The following is a 20,786-nucleotide window of genomic DNA, read 5'->3' as shown; positions in this document are numbered from 1 at the left end:
CACTGTACAGATACTTCAATTTGGGACATCTATGTTTTATTGATGAGAATTTATTACCTTTCCTTTTAGAGGAAAAGAAAAATCATTGATGGGAAGCTCCTTAGGCATGACTGTGGCATGCAAGGGGTTAATACCCAGTTATTTCCAATTGTGGGTGTTACAGAGGGTTTCACCCGCTGTTTCTGGTACTGCCTCCACTTGAGAGCCATGCCAGAAGCATAACGTAATAGTACTGTACGGGTCGGCAAGTCACTATTACATAAAGCGTAGGGAAGGGGTCTATATCTTGTATCGTAGGTACATGGTATTTAATATGTAGTAAAGAACCATAGTGAATCCATTTTCTAGTTTTCAGAGCTCATCATTTTAGATTGCCGATATCTTGGGTTCTATAGCAATTAGTTACCATGATTGCTGTTATGAGGGCCGATTCTAGCATATTTGCTGCCTGGGGCGAATATTAAAATGCTGCCCCCCCCCCCCCCCCCCGCTCCCTGTTAAGTAAATCCTTAAACTTTACTAACAACCCTACAGACAGCTCCCTGACACTGTGTGACTGACTACAGGATCTGAGAGGCATTAGTGGAATCTAGTACCTTATAGATGACAATCTCTTCCATCAGGAGGACTTTATTCCAGGTTCTCCAATCCATGACGTATCAAAGGTGAATTCACGGCCGGATATCTTCAGCTCCGTGCAGCATCTCCACCCGGCGTCCCTAAAAATACCACAGTCACTTACAGTATGAAGTCTCCTGGATAACAACACTGCGCTCCTAAATAATATATACCCCTCACAACACAACTGACCGCACTCTCCCCACATATAACACATCCCTTCAATATCCCTGCTCTCATATATTTAAAGGCCTCGTTATTCACCACCCAATTAAATTATATACAGCTCCCATATACAGATCCCCTACAGCTTAAATAAAATCTTGCCCCACATATACATCCCCCCAGCTTAGTAATATACTGTATCCCATATACATCCCCCCAGCTTAGTAATATACTGTATCCCATATACATCCCCCCAGCTTAGTAATATACTGTATCCCATATACATCCCCCCAGCTTAGTAATATACTGTATCCCATATACATCCCGCCAGCTTAGTAATATACTGTACCCCATATACAGCCCCCCAGCTTAGTAATATACTGTATCCCATATACAGCCCCCCAGCTTAGTAATATACTGTATCCCATATACAGCCCCCAGCTTAGTGATATATAATATATAGCATCCCCCCCCAGTATAAAATAATTATGACCCCATATAATATATATAGCATCCCCCCAGTATAAAATAATTATAGCCCCAAATCCCCAAATAAAATATAGCATCCCCTCCCCCTAGTATAAAATAATTATGGCCCCAAATAATATATATAGCATCGCCCCCCTAGTATAAAATAATTATGGCCCCAAATAATACATATAGCATCCCCCCCCCTAGTATAAAATAATTATGGCCCCAAATAATATATATAGCATCCCCCCCCCTAGTATAAAATAATTATGGCCCCAAATAATATATATAGCATCCCCCCAGTATAAAATAATGATAGCCCCAAATCCCTAAATAAAATATAGCATCCCCTCCCCCTAGTATAAAATAATTATGGCCCCAAATAATACATATAGCACCCCCCCCACCCCTAGTATAAAATAATTATGGCCCCAAATAATATATATAGCATCCCCCCCCTAGTATAAAATAATTATGGCCCCAAATAATATATATAGCATCCCCCCCCCCTAGTATAAAATAATTATGGCCCCAAATAATATATATAGCATACCCCCCCCCTAGTATAAAATAATTATGGCCCCAAATAATACATATAGCATCCCCCCCCAGTATAAGATAATTATGGCCCCAAATAATACATATAGCATCCCCCCCCCAGTATAAGATAAGTATGGCCCCAAATAATACATATAGCATCCCCCCCCTAGTATAAGATAAGTATGGCCCCAAATAATACATATAGCACCCCCCCCCTTAGTATAAAATAATTATGGCCCCATATGATATCTATAGCGTCCCCCCCTCCCCCAGTATTAAACGTTTTCTAGCCCTATATAGTACCCCCCCTCCCAGTATAACATGAAACCTCCCCACATTTAATTAAAGTACATGAAAAATAATAAAATCATACTCACCTGCAGGCAGCTGCTCCCTCGGCGCGGCTCCGGTCTTCACGCGGCCTTCACTCCGGTCTTCCTGTGTGCCGCGGCTCCGCACAGTGACACAGGCGCATGACGTCATGACGCCTGTGTCACTGCTTAGGACGGAGCGCGCAGCTGCCGGAAAGGCGCTGCGTCGCTCCGCATATAAATCGCGCCTGTGTCTTAAAGAGACAGGCGCGATTTATTTAGCTGGTGGGCGATTCGGGCGTTAATGGACGCCCGAATCGCCCACTTTAGAGCGGCAAATTTCGCCGCCCTTTACAGGGACCCACATTCTGCCGCCTGAGGCGAGATTTTCATCTCGCCTCATGGCAGATGCGGCCCTGGCTGTTATCAGATTAAACTATTTTATTTTTCAAACCTCATCAAGCTCATGGCAGATAAAGAAAAAAAACAGGATTTGGATCTTTATCTGCAGATCATATTCCCAACTTTAACTTTACCTGCCCATATTTCCACAAGCCTAATTTAACAGACCAGACACTGCGCTGAGGCAGTTCCATTCTGTCCTGACTAGGCTAAACATTTGTGTATTCCTTTCCTACCAGCCTTGATTGAATTCCACTACACCAATTTGTCTCCTCTGAATGCTGTTCAGGTTCACAAACAGTTAATATGCTGTGATCTCCTGTCATATCATAAAAGGTTTTGTGGACTATTTCTCTTGGCTCGCTATAGTCTTGTGTAGACCAAGCGAGCTGGTTTTCATTCTGTCTTCTGTTATGCTTGATTCTCTGACTATCCATTTGCCTTGTGATTTTGTACTGTATTGCCTTTTTGGTTTTGACTCATACTTGCGGACTATCCTATCTGTTTGTATTGTCTCTATTTGTCTCAGTGTTTGCACTGTGGCCCAAAAAGGGAATTCAAACAGTTATCTGCAACTGCTTAGAATAGGTAGGGCAATTAGGCAGGGATAAGTGGCAAAGGCGTTTAATCTCAGGGCCCACTGTCCACTATTCCATTACCTGACCCTAAATAACAGCTTGGCATGCTGTTCCGTCCATGTAATCCTTAATTCTAAATAATCTCCAGATTAACTGTGCTGTATATAGCAAATGATTTTAGATTCTTGATACATAAAATAGGCAGAAAAAAAAGTAAAAGAGAGCAGGGGCTACTTTATGAAAAAGGGCAGGGGGCCACTGTATGAGAGAGGACAGGGGGTCATTGTATGCGAGTTGGGGTCACAGTGTGAAAGGGGGCCACTGTATGAGAGCAGAGGGCCACAGTATGAGAGAGGACAGGCCACAGTATGAGAGAGTACAGAAGAACAGTGTATGAGAGAGACAGGGGACCACAGTATGAGAGGAGGGGGACACAGCATGAGAGCAGGTGGGCACTGTATGAAAGAGGACAGGAGGGCACTATATGAGAGAGGGCAGGGGGCCACTCTGAGAGAGGACAGGGGGCCATTGTATGAGAGGAGGGTCACCGTATGAAAGGGGGCCACTGTATGATAGAGGACAGAGGACCACTGTATTAACGAGAGAGGACAGGAGATCACAGTTTGAGAGAGTACAGGGGGCCAATGTATGAGAGTATCGGCAGCTGTTTGTTCACGGTGCATTTTGTGACACAGAATCCATTTTGTAAGCACAGAATAATTTTTTGTTCACAAAATATTCTACTTGAGGACAAAATACATTACATTTACACAAAACTACATATCTACTTTAAGTGAAACCAAATTTATTTTGTGCATACATAATAGATTATGTGAGCAAAAAAATTATTTTGTGTTTACGGGATCAAAATTTTTGACACAGAATTTACTTTTGTGGACACAAAATTTGTGCTGTGACACAGATTTTTTATTTTGTGACACAGAATAATGTTTTTTGACAAAATGACTTTTGTATACGAGTCTTTTCAAAATAACATTTCTGTGTGACAAAAATCTTGTTGTGTGCAACAAAATCTATTTCTGTGAGACAAAATACCATTCTGTGTGACAAAATTCTTATTCTGTGTGACAGAATTGTACGTCTGTACTAGAAAATACCATTCTGTTTGACAAAATACTATTCTATGTGACAAAATTCATATTCTGTGTGACAGAATTCTACTTCTTTACTAGAAAATACCATTGTTTGACAAAATACCATTCTGTGTGACAGATTTCTACTTTTGTACTACAAAATACCATTCTGTTTGGCAAAATACCATTCAGTATGACAAAATTCTTATTCTGGGTGACAAAATTCTTATTCTGTACTACAAAATCCCATTCTTTTTGACAAAATACCATTCTGTGTGACAAAATCCTTATTCTGTGTGACAGAATTCTACTTCTGTACTACAAAATACCATTCTGTTTGACCAAATACCATTCTGTGTGATAGGATTCTTATTCTGTGTGACAGAATTCTACTTCTGTAGTAGAAAATGCCATTCAGTGTGACAAAATACCATTCTGTGTGACAAAATTCTAGTTTGCACTCCAAAATACCATTCTGTTTGACAAAATACCATTCAGTGTGACAAGATTCTTATTCTGTGTGACAAAATTCTACTTCAGTAGTACAAAATGCCATTCTGCTTGACAAAATACCATTCTGTGAGACAAAACTCTTATTCTGTGCAACAAAATACCATTCTGTGTGACAAAATTCCTATTCTGTGTGACAGAATTCAACATCTGTACTACAAAATGCCTTCTGTTTGACAAAATACCATTCTGTGAGACAAAACTCTTATTCTGTGCAACAAAATCTATTTCTGTGAGACAAAATACCTTTCTGTGTGACAAAATTTCTATTCTGTGTGACAGAATTCAACATCTGTACTACAAAATGCCTTCTGTTTCACGACATACCATTCTGTGTGACAGAATTCTACTTCTGTACTACAAAATACCATTCTGTTTGACAAAATACCCTTCTATGTGACAGAATTCTACTTTTGTACTACAAAATAACATTCTTTTTGATAAAATACCCTTCTGTGTGAGAGAATTCTACTTTTGTACTACAAAATAACATTCTGTTTGACAAAATACCATTCTGTGTGACAGAATTCATATTCTCTGTGACAGAATTCTATTCTGTGCGACAGAGTTCTTCTTCTGTACTACAAAATCCCATTCTCTTTGACAAAATACCATTCTGTGACACAAAACTCTTTTTTGTGCTGCAAAATCTATTTCTGTGAGACAAAATACCATTGTGTGTGACAATTCCTATTCTGTCTGAAAGAATTCTACTTCTGTACTACAAAATATCATTCTGTTTGACAAAATATCATTCTGTGTGACAAAATTCTTATTCTGTGTAACAGAATTCTTCTTTTGTACTACAAAATGCCATTCTGTAAGACAAAACTCTTATTCTGTGCAACAAAATCTATTTCTGTGAGACAAAATATCATTCTTTTGGACAAAATTGCTATTCTGTGTGGCGCTGTCCCGCCCCCGCAACAAACTCACCTCTCCACGCTCCTGAAGACCATGTACCACTGACCCTTAACCCAGATCCGGCCATGGACTCCGCCAAGGTGCTGCTTCTGATACTAGCTGAAATTTACAGGGTTGTCGCCCAGCAGTCCCTGCAGATTGCTTCACATGGAGAACTACTTGGTGAAGTCACCACCCCACTGCAACAGCTGTTTACCTCTGTGCACCAGCATCTGGTTCCAGCGACTACTCTAGCAGCAGTTCCTGCAACCTCTTCCATTACTCAGGCTTATCTACCGGCGGCAGAATTAAGGCTCAGACTTTCTATTCCTGACAAGTATGATGGCGATCAGGGGCTGTGCAGGGGCTTCGTTACACAGTGCTCACTGCACATAGAACTGATCCCATCCCAGTTTGTCACCGAACTCTCCAAGGTGGCATTCAATGTCAGTTTACTCTCCGGGAAAGCCCTGGCCTAAGCTAACCCTCTATGGGACAGCGGCAATACAGTCATGGCTACCCATCCTACATTCCGATCTGTATTGCAATGAAACGCCTCCTCAGCTAAAATGGCGCTGCTGAACTTACATCAAGGGGACTCGTCCGTAGGTGAATACACTGTCAAGTTCCGTACCCTGGCTTCTGAGCTCTCCTGGAATAAGGTGTCCTTGTCCACAACGTTAATAAAGGGACTGTCTTCTCAGGTGAAAGATGCATTGGCCACCTGTGACCTGCCGGCTTCTCTGAATGGTCTCATCACCCTGGCCATGCGGATAGACAGGAATGCAGGTCATGGAGCATGCTGAGGAATTTCATTACGAGCAACCTCAGGGCCGACTTCCACATCTGCCTTGTTTGGCTACGGTCTACCAAAGGCCGCTCCAGCCTCTGTACACACAGTCAGAAGTGGAGCCTATACAAGTCGACAGAGCTCGACTTCCCGTCAAGTAACATTGCAGACTTTGTCAGGAGAACTGCTGCTTGTACTGTGCCAGTCCCGAGCACTTCATTGGGGCTTGTTCTGTTCGCCCCCCACCGTCCAGGAGACGCCAGCACCTAGGGCTCCTCGGAGAACCATTCCTAGGTGTGAATATAGTTTCTCCACGCCTGACCGAGTGACTCCTCGGTATTGGTACTGGCACTCTTGTGCAAGTCTCAGCCTTGTTGGACTCTGTTTCTGTGGGGAACTTTGTGGATGACGCTCTGGTCTTTTCAGCATTGCATTCTGGTGGTTCCTCTCGAGAATCCCCTATCCATATCTTCAGTCAATGGAAAAATCTTGTCCGATCTGGTCCAGTACCGCACTGAACCAGTTTTTCTTCAAGTTGGAGCATATTGAATTCTGTGTGACAAAATTCTTTTTGTCAAATCTGTGTGAAAAAATGAATTCTGTGTGACAAAATGAATACTGTGGGACAGAATTCATTTTGTGTTACATAATGAATTCTGTGTGACAAAATTAATTCTGTGTGACAAAATGAATTCCGTGTGACAATGAATTCCGTGTGACAAAATGTATTCTGTGAATTTAGAATTTTGACAGAATACATTTTGTGTGACATAATGCATTTAGTGAGACAAAATTAATTCTGTGTGACAGAAAACATTTTGTGAATTTTGTATGACAAAATGCATTTTGAGTGACAACATTAATTTTGTGTTATAGAATGCTTTTTGTTAGAAAAAATGTATTCTATGTGAAATAATGCATTTTGTAAATCTTGTTTGACAAAATGAATTCTGTATGACAAAATAATAATGTGTGTGACACAAAATTGTATTTTGTACAACAAAATGACATTTTGTAGTCAAACAATTAAATTTTGTGACACAAAATACATTCTGTCCACACAAAATAAACTGCATCACAAAATTATTTTTGTGCATTCTGTAAAAGTCTAATTGATTTTGTGTACACAAAAATGATTTTTGTAATGAGAAAAGACAATTTGGGTTGATAAATATTACTTTTGTAAGCACAAAATAGATTTTGTGATGACAACTTTAAATTCTGTGTCCATAGTATGAATTCTGTGATCACTAAATTAATGTTGTGCCACTGAAGACATTTTGTTGCACAGAATAGATTGTGAACAAACGGCGCCCCATATGAGAGAGGACAGTATGGGTACATACAGACAGCTGTATACCTGATGGCCTCAGCCGGGTGGGCATACCGCTGTGAACTGGAGAGGAGGAGAAGGTGACCCCTCCCTCCTCCATAGAGAAAAGTGGCACATGGCCACACACACGGGTAAAGATATAGCAGTCATCTGAATGCACTCTATGAGAAAGAACAGGGGGCCACTGTATGAAAGAGGACAGGGGGCTACAATATGAGGGAGATGCTGCTACCTGTACTACTATATACCTATAAAAGAACACTTACAGAAGTATATGATATCTTTCAATGTTGAATCAAAAAAGGACTCACTATTTTAATCTCACTATTATTTGAACAAAAAACACTATGGATCGAATGTTAATATATATCTTATTGGGGCACATTTACTTACCCGTCCGAGTTGCGATGTCCGATTCGGACTGCCCGACGATGATGCACTGTGCCGTGATCCACGTAGATACTGCGTTTGATATCCTGCACGTGTCGCTCCACGCTCAGGTCCACTGGAGTTCACCTTTTACCTGGTGCATGTAAGTGCTTGGCTTGCAACACAATTTTAAAACATCCAGCAGTTTGTCCGAATCCGTCGGATCGTTGTGTCGCATGGAAGCCAGCGCTAAAATCCAATCACATGCGACACAAAGCCCTTCTAAATACCTGTCCCGGCGGCACAATCCCCGAAAAGTCAGAAACCAGACGGAAATGTGGATGTGGGACCATTGTGTCTCCAGAGACTAGAGACAAAGCCAGAGCACAAACAACAGTAAAAAATACTATAGTATAACAAATCTTTATTAAATGACCATATATTAAATTACCATACTGAGGGCTTGAACCATCCGGGACACTGGAACCAGCACGAAGAATGCTTTCTTCTAACTTGGGATATAGGCTGTTTATTCAAAAATGGAAAATACTATTGGTCTGATATGACATATGAAATACAACTGAGCTTGGTGTCCCAAGATTAACACAGTTCATGCTGCTATGTTCCCTTTGTGTCAGAGTGGGAAGACTCCATAATCTGTGTATCACCACCTGCAATTGCACATTTTAACTAGTGTAAAAAAGTTTTGTTATACTATAGTATTTTTTTGTGTCGTTTGTGCTCTGGCTTTGTCTCTAGTCTCTGGAGACAAAATAGGGTATATACCTGCACTACTACCTAAAGTGTACCAGAAAAAAATCCTCACAGCACTTTATATTGTGGTTAGGCATGTTTGCCATGGTGGATGAGAAGGGTATACAAACTGGCAACTTCCCTTCTGTTTATTGAAGTAATATGAAATGTCTTGAATAAGGGGAGGGTGTTATCAAACTTCCTTGGGTATGACTGAATTTGCAAAGATTGTTTAATTTAAACTGCTGGAAGTTACTTCATTTGTTGCCATTTTCACAATTCTGCTGCTTGAGGTTTACAAAGGGCCACCTGCTCATGGTTATTACCTCTACCGATGTCAGATGATAAAATGGGAAGGCAGGTTGTTGTGTGACTATTTTATTCTGTTTTTTCATCTTCTCCCAAAACAGACAGCTGTGTATAAAAGCTGTGCGCTGCAATTATCCATGATTGTTATATTGTTCCATTCTGAATTGAATTGAAGATTGCATGAACTGTACAATGTCACTGGGAGGTGTTTACAGGGGATTAGTGAGAAACATGTGAGCTGCTGCTACTGCAAAACATTAGACATTGTATTTAATTTATCTTTCATCACATTCATTTTAATAAAGTCCTAGCCACCTGGCTTCATATGAAAACTGACTTTCTTAAAGGGGTTATTTGAGTCCTAAAAAAAATTAATACGCTGGGATGGGGGTACTTAAAACAATAATTATTTACTTACCACCGCGGTCCCTCCCAGTCTCTGAGTTGAGTGCAGCTTCCGGCTGGCTGAGGTGGCTGGCCAAACCGACCAGTCTTTATTTCCAGCTCTGTATCATGCTCCCCGTAAACAAACAGTGGCAGGGCCGGAAAAGACAGCAGGGCAGACACCGGGAGGGACTGCTGAGTTAAATAAATGTCTATTGTTTTAAGCAGCGCCATCCCAGCCAAATATTACTTTTTTCAGGACTCACACAACCCCTTCAGTGTTTTTATACTTTGTATAAAATTCCACTGGTCCATTGTTCTTGGCAGGTGGAACACATTCTAACGTTTCGTAGAGTGTATAAGCTTTTAAATGAGGCTGTGTTATGTGGTGCTACTCACCATTACAGGTTGAGCCAGAACCCTCCTTACCTGGTCATGATTTCAGCCATTCGATCAGTCACACTGTTGCTCCAAGAGGGCGTTTCAGTCTTCCACAGGTTGTTGAAAAAGATCGAGGTCTCACAGTGGTCATGATGACTCCTCACGGCCTGGACCGTCTGTCTCATCAAGCATCTGCACTAGACGATCTACCTCTAGCGATACCTCTAGCAATAGTGGACAGCTACTATAAAGAATGCCATGTGGTTTTGAGTATCTGGTATATATTGTCCTGACTTTACAGTGATGTTAATGGAAGGCGTTCAGTTTGTCAAATGTGAATTATTTTATATATGACTAGGGGGCTTTAAAATAAAAAAAGGAAGTCACCGCCTCCTCGGACCGCCCCCTCATAAATACGCCGGACCGCTATAAGCTTGGTCTGGCATTTAGAGGCCTGTGCAGTGAAGTGTTTGCTAGCTTTATCTGTACATTCAGCTAAAGCTAGCAATTTAAAACTGCTATTACTAACGTACGGCTAGGGAGACACTTACATTAGTAAGCAGCTCCTAGAGGGTTTATTTAGGATGACAGGTCGCCTTTAAAGTCCCTCCCAACCACATATAAAATAATTCATATTCCAAGACAAACCCTTTAATTTCCTATGTAGTGCAATTGCAGGGAAATTGTAAATCTTCAGCTAAAAAGATGCATATGGGTGTAGGCTTCAACAGATGCTGGGCCTTAGTGTTCAATAGCCTGTCCTTTCTGATTTTATTAGCAAATATTAAACTACAATGCTTTTGGCTTTGGATGGAGGGCTTCATCACGTAGGTATACAGTAATTATTAAAAACAGTGACATAGATATAAGAATAGTGGTCACAGGTATTTATACAAAAAAACATGTGACAAAAGAAGTGACACAATGGTGCAGGGAGCAGGACTTCCAAAAATACATTGGTTGCATTAGATGTCAATCACACCGTCATTGGATGGAAAACAATAAGGTAAAGTTAATTTTAAAAAAAGAACACACACATGTACATGTTATTTGTAGTGGGGAAACTAACAGAATAGTTTGCAGTAAGTATGGGCACTACCAAAGCCTTAGAAAACCACTTTAACTGGTCAGAGGGCTGCAAGAAATACAAGTGAGCAATTATAATATTACTGTATATATTCGAGTATAAGCCGACCCAAGTATAAGCTGAGACCCCTAATTTTACCACCAAAAACTGGGCAAACCTATTGATTCGGGTATAAGCCGAAGGTAGGAAATGCACTGGTCACAGCCCACCCCAGTATATAGCCAGCAAACTCCCAGTAGTATATAGCCAGCCTGCCCCCTGTACTCTACAGCCAGCCAGCCCCATGTAATATATGGCCAACCAGCCCCATGTAGTATACAGCCAGCAAGCCCCATGTAGTATACAGCCAGCCCCTAGTTATATACAGCCAGCCTGCCCCCAGTAGTATACAGCCAGCCTGCCCCCTGTAGTATACAGCCAGCGTGCCCCCTAGTAGTATATAGCCAGCCTGCCCCCTAATAGTATACAGCCAGCCTGCCCCCAGTAGTTTACAGCCTGCCACCTCTTCCGTAGTTTACAGCCTGCCAGACCCCTGTAGTATACAGCCAGCGTGCCCCCTAGTAGTATATAGCCAGCGTGCCCCCAGTAGTATACAGCCAGCCTGCCCCCTGTAGTATACAGCCAGCCTGCCCCCAGTAGTATACAGCCAGCCAGCCTCCTGTACTATACAGCCAGCCAGCCCCATGTAGTATACAGCCAGCCAGCCCCATGTAGTATACAGCCAGTAAGCCCCATGTAGTATACAGAAAGCCCCTAGTAGTATACAGCCAGCCTGCCCCCAGTAGTATACAGCCAGCCTGCCCCCAGTAGTATACAGCCAACCTGCCCCCTGTAGTATACAGCCAGCCCCCAGTAGTATACAGCCTGCCACCCTTCAGTTGTATACAGCCTGCCAGCCCCCTGTAGAATACACCCAGCCTGCCCCCTGTAGTATACACCCAGCCTGCCCCCTGTAGTATACAGCCAGCCTGCCCCCAGTAGCATACAGCCTGCCAGCCCTTGGTAGTATACAGCCAGTCTGCCCCCTGTAGTATATAGCCAGCTTGCCCCCATGTAGTATACAGCCAGCCAGCCTCATGTAGTATACAGCCAGCCCCCTGTAGTATATAGCCAGCCTTCCCCTGTAGTATACAGCCAGCCTGCCCCCATGTAGTATACAGCCAGCCAGCCCCATGTAGTATACAGCCAGCCCCATGTAGTATACAGCCAGCCAGCCCCTAGTAGTATACAGCCAGGCTGCCCCCTCTAGTATACGGCCAGTCTGCCCCTTGTAGTATACAGCCAGCCTGCCCCCAGTAGTATACAGCCAGCCAGCCCCTAGTAGTTTACAGCCAGCCAGCCCCTAGTAGTATACAGCCAGCCAGCTCCTAGTAGTATACAGCCAGTCTGCTGTATGCTGCTAGGGCTCGCTGGCTGTATACTAGTAGGGGCTCGCTGGCAGTATACTAGAATAGAATACTTTATTGTCCCCACAGGGGAAATTGTAGTGTCACACCTCCATCCGCATAATCGCAAATACAAATACAGACAGTAAACCCATGACAAAAATACATTCAAAAACACACACATAAAAGTTTAAAAGAGAAAAAAATTCCATGCCATGAATATACGTAATCTCATTACTTATCCTGGTTAACTAGCCCTATAACCCCGGGCAGAAATAAGTTTTTAAGTCTATTTTTTCTACATTTAATTTGCAGAAACCTTTCACTAAATGTACTGCGCTGTCCAATTAAAACACTATGTAGTGGATTTGCTTCATTGCTCAAAATGGATTTGTATTTCGAAAACATGCGTAGACACACAACAGACTCCCAATCCTCCCCAGCATACAACCGCATAGAATAGGACACTCCCAATTACGGATGTCTCCTGGACACCTTCTTATATAGTTTCTCTGAGTTTATTTGCCAAGACAACTTATCATCAAGATATACGCCCAGATACTTATAACTGGAGATTTGCTCCACGAGAGCCACGAGAGAATATTTCTGCAAGAAATACTATGATGCAGCTGCTGCTGACGCCATAGTGTGAGTCGGCCGACCAGAAGATGACATGGCCGCGTCTATGCCAGCTGTTAAAGAAGAACAAAGAAAGAAGAGAAGCCGTGGGGAAGACAGAAGAGGAGCCGCGTGGAGCATCTGGGCCACCGGAGGAGGAGTATATAAGTTTATTTTTTTATAATTGACTCGTTTATAAGCCGTTGTAACAGCCTGTGGCCCTGCAGCACCCCCCAGAGCCCTTTGGCTCTGTAGCATCAATTTAGCATAATGGAAGGAAGCCATAGATAACAAATATAAGAAGATAACCACAGTCACAGTTCCTGGACCTAGGTGTATCATGCTTGATGGTAGATATTCTGTAAAGTGAGAGCCAGTTCCTACCACTACAGAGAGATGCCCCCTTGACTACATGTATAGCAGTTTCAAACCTAAAATACTCAATAACTAACACTTTTGCTAGTAAGAGACCTGCATTCAATGTACTGTCCTCTATAGCATGTCATCCATTGCCCCACCCATGAAATCCAAGCCAAGATCAGAGCCCCACCAGAAGAAGAGAAAGCAGAACTGCTGCAGGGGAACAAGGTAAGGTAAGTAACAAAGGCTTTTAAAAGTTGATTTTAGAAGGAAGGAGGCCATGGATAACAAATATAAAATGATTACCACAGTCATGGTGTCTGAATTTATGAGGCTTGATTATGATGCTTGATTTTGGTAGATTTTCTTTAAAGTTGTTTTAGAGGGGTGCTGCATTTTTCAGCCCCTTGACCTCCCCAGAAAGGAGGTGCCAGGGTGCCTATATTGTTGAAATGGCCTCCAAATTATCATATATGTATGTATGTTAAGCCTAGCCAGAAATAGAGGCTACTAGGCATCTGCTTAAATGAAATATACCATCAAGATCAAGCGTGATACACCAGGAATACTGTTTTAGACACTCAAAGGCACAGTTAGATACTCAGTGTAACGGAGTAAAGATGTTTTTAAACTCAAGTGACTCATTGGGGGATGTATCAACGCAATTACGTCGGTTCAGGCGTAATTCAATTCAGTTACTGTCTTCAGAATGTCTCAAAATGTTTATCATGTGAATCCAGATGTGGAAGGCAGATTTAGGAAGTGAGACCTTTCATAAAGTCACACATTCAGCCTCAAATTCACTCTATTTCCCTCATGCCATATGAAAAACATAAGGTCCAAAACCCTCTAGGTATTACCACCTCAGGTGCCCAATGTGAAAGGAAAAGAAAGGAATATCAGTTATACATTTGATTGTGATGTTTTTCAGGTGATCCTCGTCTATCAGCTACTGCGGATGTGACAATACACATACTAGGTGTAAACAACAATGTGCCTCTTGAAAAAAACACAAATGAGAATTTCTGCACACCAAAAAGAGAAAAGCAAAGGCTTATTTTTCAGGTATGGGACAAAGATTCAGTACGAAACAGCGCCTCCTTCAAATTCAGGCCTCCCAATGATGCTTCACTTCGACAGTGGAAGGTGACAGCTCTAAATGGTACGTTTTGGAAACAGTGTAGCTATTCAATGTAAATTAAATTTTGTGAACGTTAAATTGTATACCATGCATGTGAAACCTAGAAGTTAGTTATTAGTTACGGTATATACTTGAGTATAAGCCGACCGTGTATAAGCCAAGGCCCCTAATTTTACCACCAAAACCTGGGAAAACCTATTGACTCGAGTATAAGCCAAAAGTGGGAAATGCATTGGTCACAGCCTCCAGAATATAGCCAGAAAGCCACCAGTAGTGTATAGCCAGCCCCCGTTAGTATATAGCCAGCCACCATTAGTATATAGCCATCCCCCAGCAGTATACAGCCATCCCCCTGTAGTATACATCCAGCCAGCCCCCTATAGTATACAACCAGCCAGCCCCCTTTAGTATACAGCCAGTCCCCTTTAGTAGCCAGCCAGCCCCTTTAATGGACAGCCCCAGTTTGCCAAATGCATAATAAAAACCAAGCGTACACACCTACCAGCAGTCCTCGATACTCGGCACAGCTCCCCAATGCTCCTGTCCCTGTAGCTTCTCTCAGCTGTAACAGCCGGCAGAGGCGTGTCTGTGTGCCGGTGCACACTATAACTTAATCAGCGGTGACACTGCTGCTTTATAGTGTGAGACAGCAGAGCAGATATACAGCAGAGAGAAGACAGAAGAGGAGCCATACGAGGCATCGGGGAGCCGCGTCAAGCATCGGGAGTGCCGGAAGGTGAGTATGTAAGTTTATTTTTTTATTGACTCATGTATAAGTCGAGGTGAGGTTTTTCAGCACATTTATTGTTCTGAAAAATTCAGCTTCTACACAAGTATATACACAGTATCACTTTTCTGATTTAATTTTCCTTACTGGTCCACTCACATTGATCTGTCAAATTGTCAGTTTTTGGCAAAAATTGATTACAGTGGATAAAGAAAATCATATTGCACTAACTAAGGCTGGTAAAGTCAACCAATGTCAGGGCCCAGTCAAAGGGCTGGCACAGGTAGGTTATCGCCTAGGGCGCCACTTCTGCTCTACATGGGGGGGAGCAAGTTGTATCTGCAGGGCAGACAGTTGAGCCTGGAGATTCTCCTCTGCTCAGTCTCGTGCTGCCATCCCCACCCCTCTAATTATCAAGCTCCACAGCTGGAGTGGTAGCCGCCCCTCCTCCAGCTACAAGAGATCTTGTGGCAGCATGTTCTGCTGGTGGGTGGTAATTAGAGATGAGCGAGCACTAAAATGCTCGGGTGCTCGTTATTCGAGACGAACTTTTCCAGATGCTCGAGTGCTCGTCTCGAATAACGAGCCCCATTGAAGTCAATGGGAGACCCGAGCATTTTTTAAAAAAAACTGAACAGTAAAAGAACAGTGCAAAAAAAAAAATCCAGATGTTTGCAGATGTTTTACTTGTAAGAACACATTGAAATAACAATATTCTTCACTTTGCAGGTGTTCGCGCGTGTCTCCCGCTAAGTTAGGAGATGTGCACGAACATCTGGAATGTGAAGAATATTGTTCTTTCAATGTATTCTGCACTTAAATGGTCCTGTATTCACTGTTTTTAATGTTTTAATTCTATTCTTCACTTTGCAGATGTTAGCGCGTGTCTTCCGATAATGTCGGAGATGTGCGCGCACATCAGCAATGTGAAGAATAGTGTTATTTAAATGTGTTCTGCACTTAAATGTTCGTGTTTTCACTGTTTTTAATGTTTCAATTCTATTCTTCACATTGCAGGTGTGCGCGCGTGTCTCCCGATAGGTTCGGAGATACGCGCGCACAGCTGCAAAGTGAAGAATAGAATTAAAACATTAAAATCAGTTAATACAGGACCATTTAAGTGCAGAACACATTGAAAGAACAATATTCTTCACATTCCAGATGTTCCGAACATCTCCTAACCTAGCGGGAGACACGCGCGAACACCTGGAAAGTGAAGAATACTGTTATTTCAATGTGTTCTTGCAAGTAAAACATCTGCAAACATGTGTAATATTTTTTTTTTACAATAAAAATACTTTTATTCAATTTATTTTATTAATTTACTGCTCGATCTCGAGCCGGTGAGATACTCGTCCGAGTAACGAGCCGGTCCGAGTATGCTAATACTCGACCGAGCAGTATACTCGGACGAGTATACTCACTCATCTCTAGTGGTAATGTGTTGTCAGCGTGGAAGGAGGATTGTGTTTGGTGTCAGGGTGAAAGTCTGTGTGTGTGTTGTCAGTGAGGGGGAGCTTGTGTGTTGGCAGGGAATAAGGGTGGGGGGTAGATGTTAATGGGGGGTGTTGTCAGTGAAGGGGAGCTTGAATATTGTCAGTGGGGGAGGGGTGTGTACTGTCAGTGAGAGGGTTGTTTTGTGTTGTCAATGGGAGAGCTTGCATTTTGCCAGAGGGAGAGGGGCATGTTTGTTGTCAGAAAAAAAGGGGGTGTTCCTAGTGTTCAGAATTCAGAAAGCAAGAAGAAATTACCATTGTAAATCTGTATGGGCAAATATTCCTGGGGACCTGCTCTATAATTTGTGTCTTGGACAGTCGACTCACACACCAGCTGTTGACATGGGGATGTATGCTACCCCATTTCCCTAAAAATAAGACAGTGTCTTATATTAATTTTTGCTCCTAAAGACTCACTAAGTCTTATTTTCAGGAGATGTATTATTTTTCAATGTACAAGAATTCAAATTTATTGTTGAACCAAAAAGTCAACATTTATAAATGTACTGTAGTCATGTCATCACAAACATTAGCATAACCTGCCAAACTCTAAATCCCATAAGGTATTTCCATGTCTAACAATCAATGGTGCACTTCCCAATTCCACTATTTTAAGACTGTTGGATCATCTTCTGGAACTTTATTTTAACTCTCCAAAACCTCCATTTCACACTGAATGTCACTCCTTTTATTTTAGAACCCAATCTCTCATGTTATAGCACTTTCCTTAAATGATTGAAAAAAAAATTACCCTACTTTAAGATAGCTGTTCAAATAACTACTAGCACATGTCTAAAAATAACCGACGTGTGCATGTAACGTAAATATGTATTACATTGGAATTGAGTTTTCTGCTGTTATTTCATAGGCACCCATGCTTACCTATCAATGGCAGTCCAATATATAGAACCTGCAGTTCAAAATGTGCCAATTTTCATTACTGATGATGGACCCGATCCACAAAGCAAACAGGTCCTACTTAGAGGTAAAGTTTCACATGAAAAAGAAATCAAAAGAACGTATTCTACTATTAATCTAATGTAATTGGTGCATCATCCAAAATGCAGATAATACATGATGTGTTAAAGTAACTTTCTAGCCTTTCAACCTATTATAGGCACTGGTGATAGGATACAGGTAAGAGGAAGTGATATCCTAGGGTCCCTAATTTCCCCCCTAGCACTTGAGGTTGGTGGAAGGCGCCAGAGACCGGAAGTACCAGAGCAATGTGGACAGGGTATGACTGGGAACTTAAAGTGGCCCTGAAAAAATATTAGTGGATATCCAGGCAAAATATTGCAGTCATCAAGTTGGCTCCTAGCAATGTTCTGCCACAACAAGCATGGTAGTGGAGGTCACTCACATACTATGAGTCTGCAAAGGACGACATGGTGTTTCAGCAGGACAAGGACCCAAAGCATAGTCGAAATTGGAGAATAAGGGCTTTAATGACAATGATGTAGAGTTTATGTATTTTTATCGAGTGTATCGACTAATATGCACCAAAATTGCACACGTGTAGAAGAGACCTGGAAGCAGATTTCAGTTGAGACTTGATTGAATCTGATTTGAAGCCTTTCTAAAAGACTTCAGGTAGTCCTGAAAGCCTTTTCAAAAATGTTTTTCGAACAAAACAGTAACTATGCAGTTACAAGACTCTGAAAAGCTACAGACACAGCTAAATAGTTGCAACTCAACTTTTCTGTGTGTAAGATACTGTCATGTTATATGGCATTTTTGCAAATAATAGCAAAAACACAATGAAACTGGCTCACAGGCAGTGACTGACTGGGAAAACTCCTGATGGACACGGTCATCAGATGCAGCAACAATGTTAATACACGTTTTCTTTTTGCAAAAACCTACCCTCACAAGGTTTTTCAGAAATTCTGTCCTACTGCTTTAATACTCTATCTTTTTACATTATTTTCACTGTCGTCTGTATATTTGATGTATCGGTGAAAGTTAGCTTGTCACATAGAAAAATAGTCTCATTAGTCCAATAAACATTTTTTTGGCAAGAACAGATTTCTTTTACTAATGACTTGTGCTGCCTGTGCCCCGGGCAGACACAGCTTTCTATTTTTAGTGTGTTGTGAGTACTTGCTCACATACATCTTCTGGTGAACTTCGGCTGTGTACTTTGTTGGCTGAATGGTGCTGAGTGCCAAATACATACACAGCAACACATCTCATGGGACCCAGAAAGTGAAGACAGGCAGTGCTAATTTTAGTTATGATGTGGACTTTTGGAGTCTGAATGGTATCCAATGAGCAGTAAATGATATTAAAGGTAAATATCAACCAAAGTTATTTCAAATCATCTCACAATTACCTTGCACCTATGTTTGAACAAAGTTACGAATTGCCAACTTTTTCATTATTTTTCTGCCAATAAAAACATATAAATATTTGGATTAAAAGTTTATGCTTTTTCCAATATAGTATACATACAAATGACAACTGTCTTACCGTACATAAAATGACCCTTCATAAAGTTTTTAAAGTATGAAAAAAAGTTTGCAGGTATAAGAATGACATCCTTAAGATTTTTTTCCCAAAGTTTTTAATTTGTTAAAAGGTATTCAAACTTAAAAATACCTATGTAAATTTGGTATTTTTATGATTGAACAGACCCAAATGCAATTCGTACTACACAGACTGGGGCACATTTATTAAAGTATCTGCGCCAGATTTCTGTCTGAGGGTACATACACACGCTGTATGCCCGCCATGCGGGCATACCGCCATGTGCTGGACAGGAGGAGGAGGTGACCCCTCTTCTCTCCATAGAAAACCGTGGCACACGGCCGAACACTCGCCGAAAGATAGAGCATGCTCCATCTTTTTGCGGTGTGCGGCCTGTGGTACAGTATTTCTGCCGTGCCGCTATTGCGGTCTATGGGGACGTACATGCGGACGCAAATTTGCGGCTGCATGTACAGCGCCGCAGACGGCAGTGTGAATGAGCCCTGACTCTGTACTGAAAAGAATGTGAAAACTGCTGGCACATTTATTTATAAAGTGTTTGCACCAGTTTTGTGTTAGGCCCCTTTCACTCTTGCGTTTTTCACGCACGTTTTCTGTGCGTGCTTTTGACGCGCAGAACTTGCATTGCACTCTGACCCATTGTAACCAATGGGCTCTTTTCAGACTTACATTTTTTTTCACGCACACACGTGCGTTTTTTTTTACACACGTTTAAATCTCGACATGCTCTACTTTTGCAAGTCACGCGCGTGAAAACCGCACCATACAAGTCTATGGAGATGCATGAAAAACGCATTGCACTCTGAGACACTTGCAAGTGCAATGCAAGTGCAATGCGTTTTTCACGCATCAATTGCCATAGAAAAGATAGAGCTCAGTCCTAAGTCCATTTCACGCGCATTTTCTGCGTGTGAAAAACACATCGAAATTGCATTGAAATTGCATTGAAAACGCACGTAAAAAACTGAGACACTGAACAAACTGACTGAAAACTGATTGCACTCTGATGAAAAATGTGCGTTTTTCACTGACCAAACACTGATCGCACCCTGCTCAAACTCTGACGTGATCTACAACGCAAGTGTGGAAGGGGCCTTACGGTTGTTCTGTGTCCTACATTCTACATCTAAAGGGGCAGAACCGTCGAACGGTGCAGCACATTTACTGTGCCTTGACTAAACGTGCACCAAAAAAAGTTGGTGCACACTTCCTGAGCAGTGCATATTGCACAATATTAATAAAGACTGTGCGCCAGCTTTGATAAATATCAGTACCCTAGCCCTTTGATATCCTCATTCATTCAGAAATTGACCTGTCTGGATGGTAAGACCTTAAAATTCTCAATCTGCGATGTGACATCAAAATATGACCTTCCACAAAGATAATGGGCCACATTTATAAAACCCTTTTAGGTGCGGAATTTTGTTGCGTGTCAGACACAGTGCAGCTGTGTCACAAAACTGGCAGAAAAACTTTATAAATACACGTGCAAGCAGTTTGTATAAATGTGGCCCAATGTGATCTCAGACCACTCCATGTGGCATCACTATTCATAGAAATAGCTGTCACCC

General features: G+C 41.8%; 1 protein-coding gene across 1 annotated transcript in view; it reads left to right on the top strand.

Annotated features, from left to right (window-relative positions):
• Positions 1 to 20,786, top strand: part of CDH16 (cadherin 16) — a 148,452-nt gene that overhangs the window by 108,723 nt on the left and 18,943 nt on the right. The window contains exons 14-15 of the mRNA XM_072114241.1: positions 14,293 to 14,523; positions 17,594 to 17,710. Coding sequence (XP_071970342.1) covers positions 14,293 to 14,523; positions 17,594 to 17,710 — 348 coding nt within the window. The remainder of the gene's footprint in view (positions 1 to 14,292; positions 14,524 to 17,593; positions 17,711 to 20,786) is intronic.

The sequence above is a fragment of the Engystomops pustulosus genome, chromosome 7 (assembly GCF_040894005.1).
Source record: "Engystomops pustulosus chromosome 7, aEngPut4.maternal, whole genome shotgun sequence".
Classification (NCBI taxonomy): domain Eukaryota; kingdom Metazoa; phylum Chordata; class Amphibia; order Anura; family Leptodactylidae; genus Engystomops; species Engystomops pustulosus.
The sequence above is the reverse complement of the archived record's forward strand: the minus strand, read 5'-3'. Positions and strand labels throughout refer to the sequence as shown.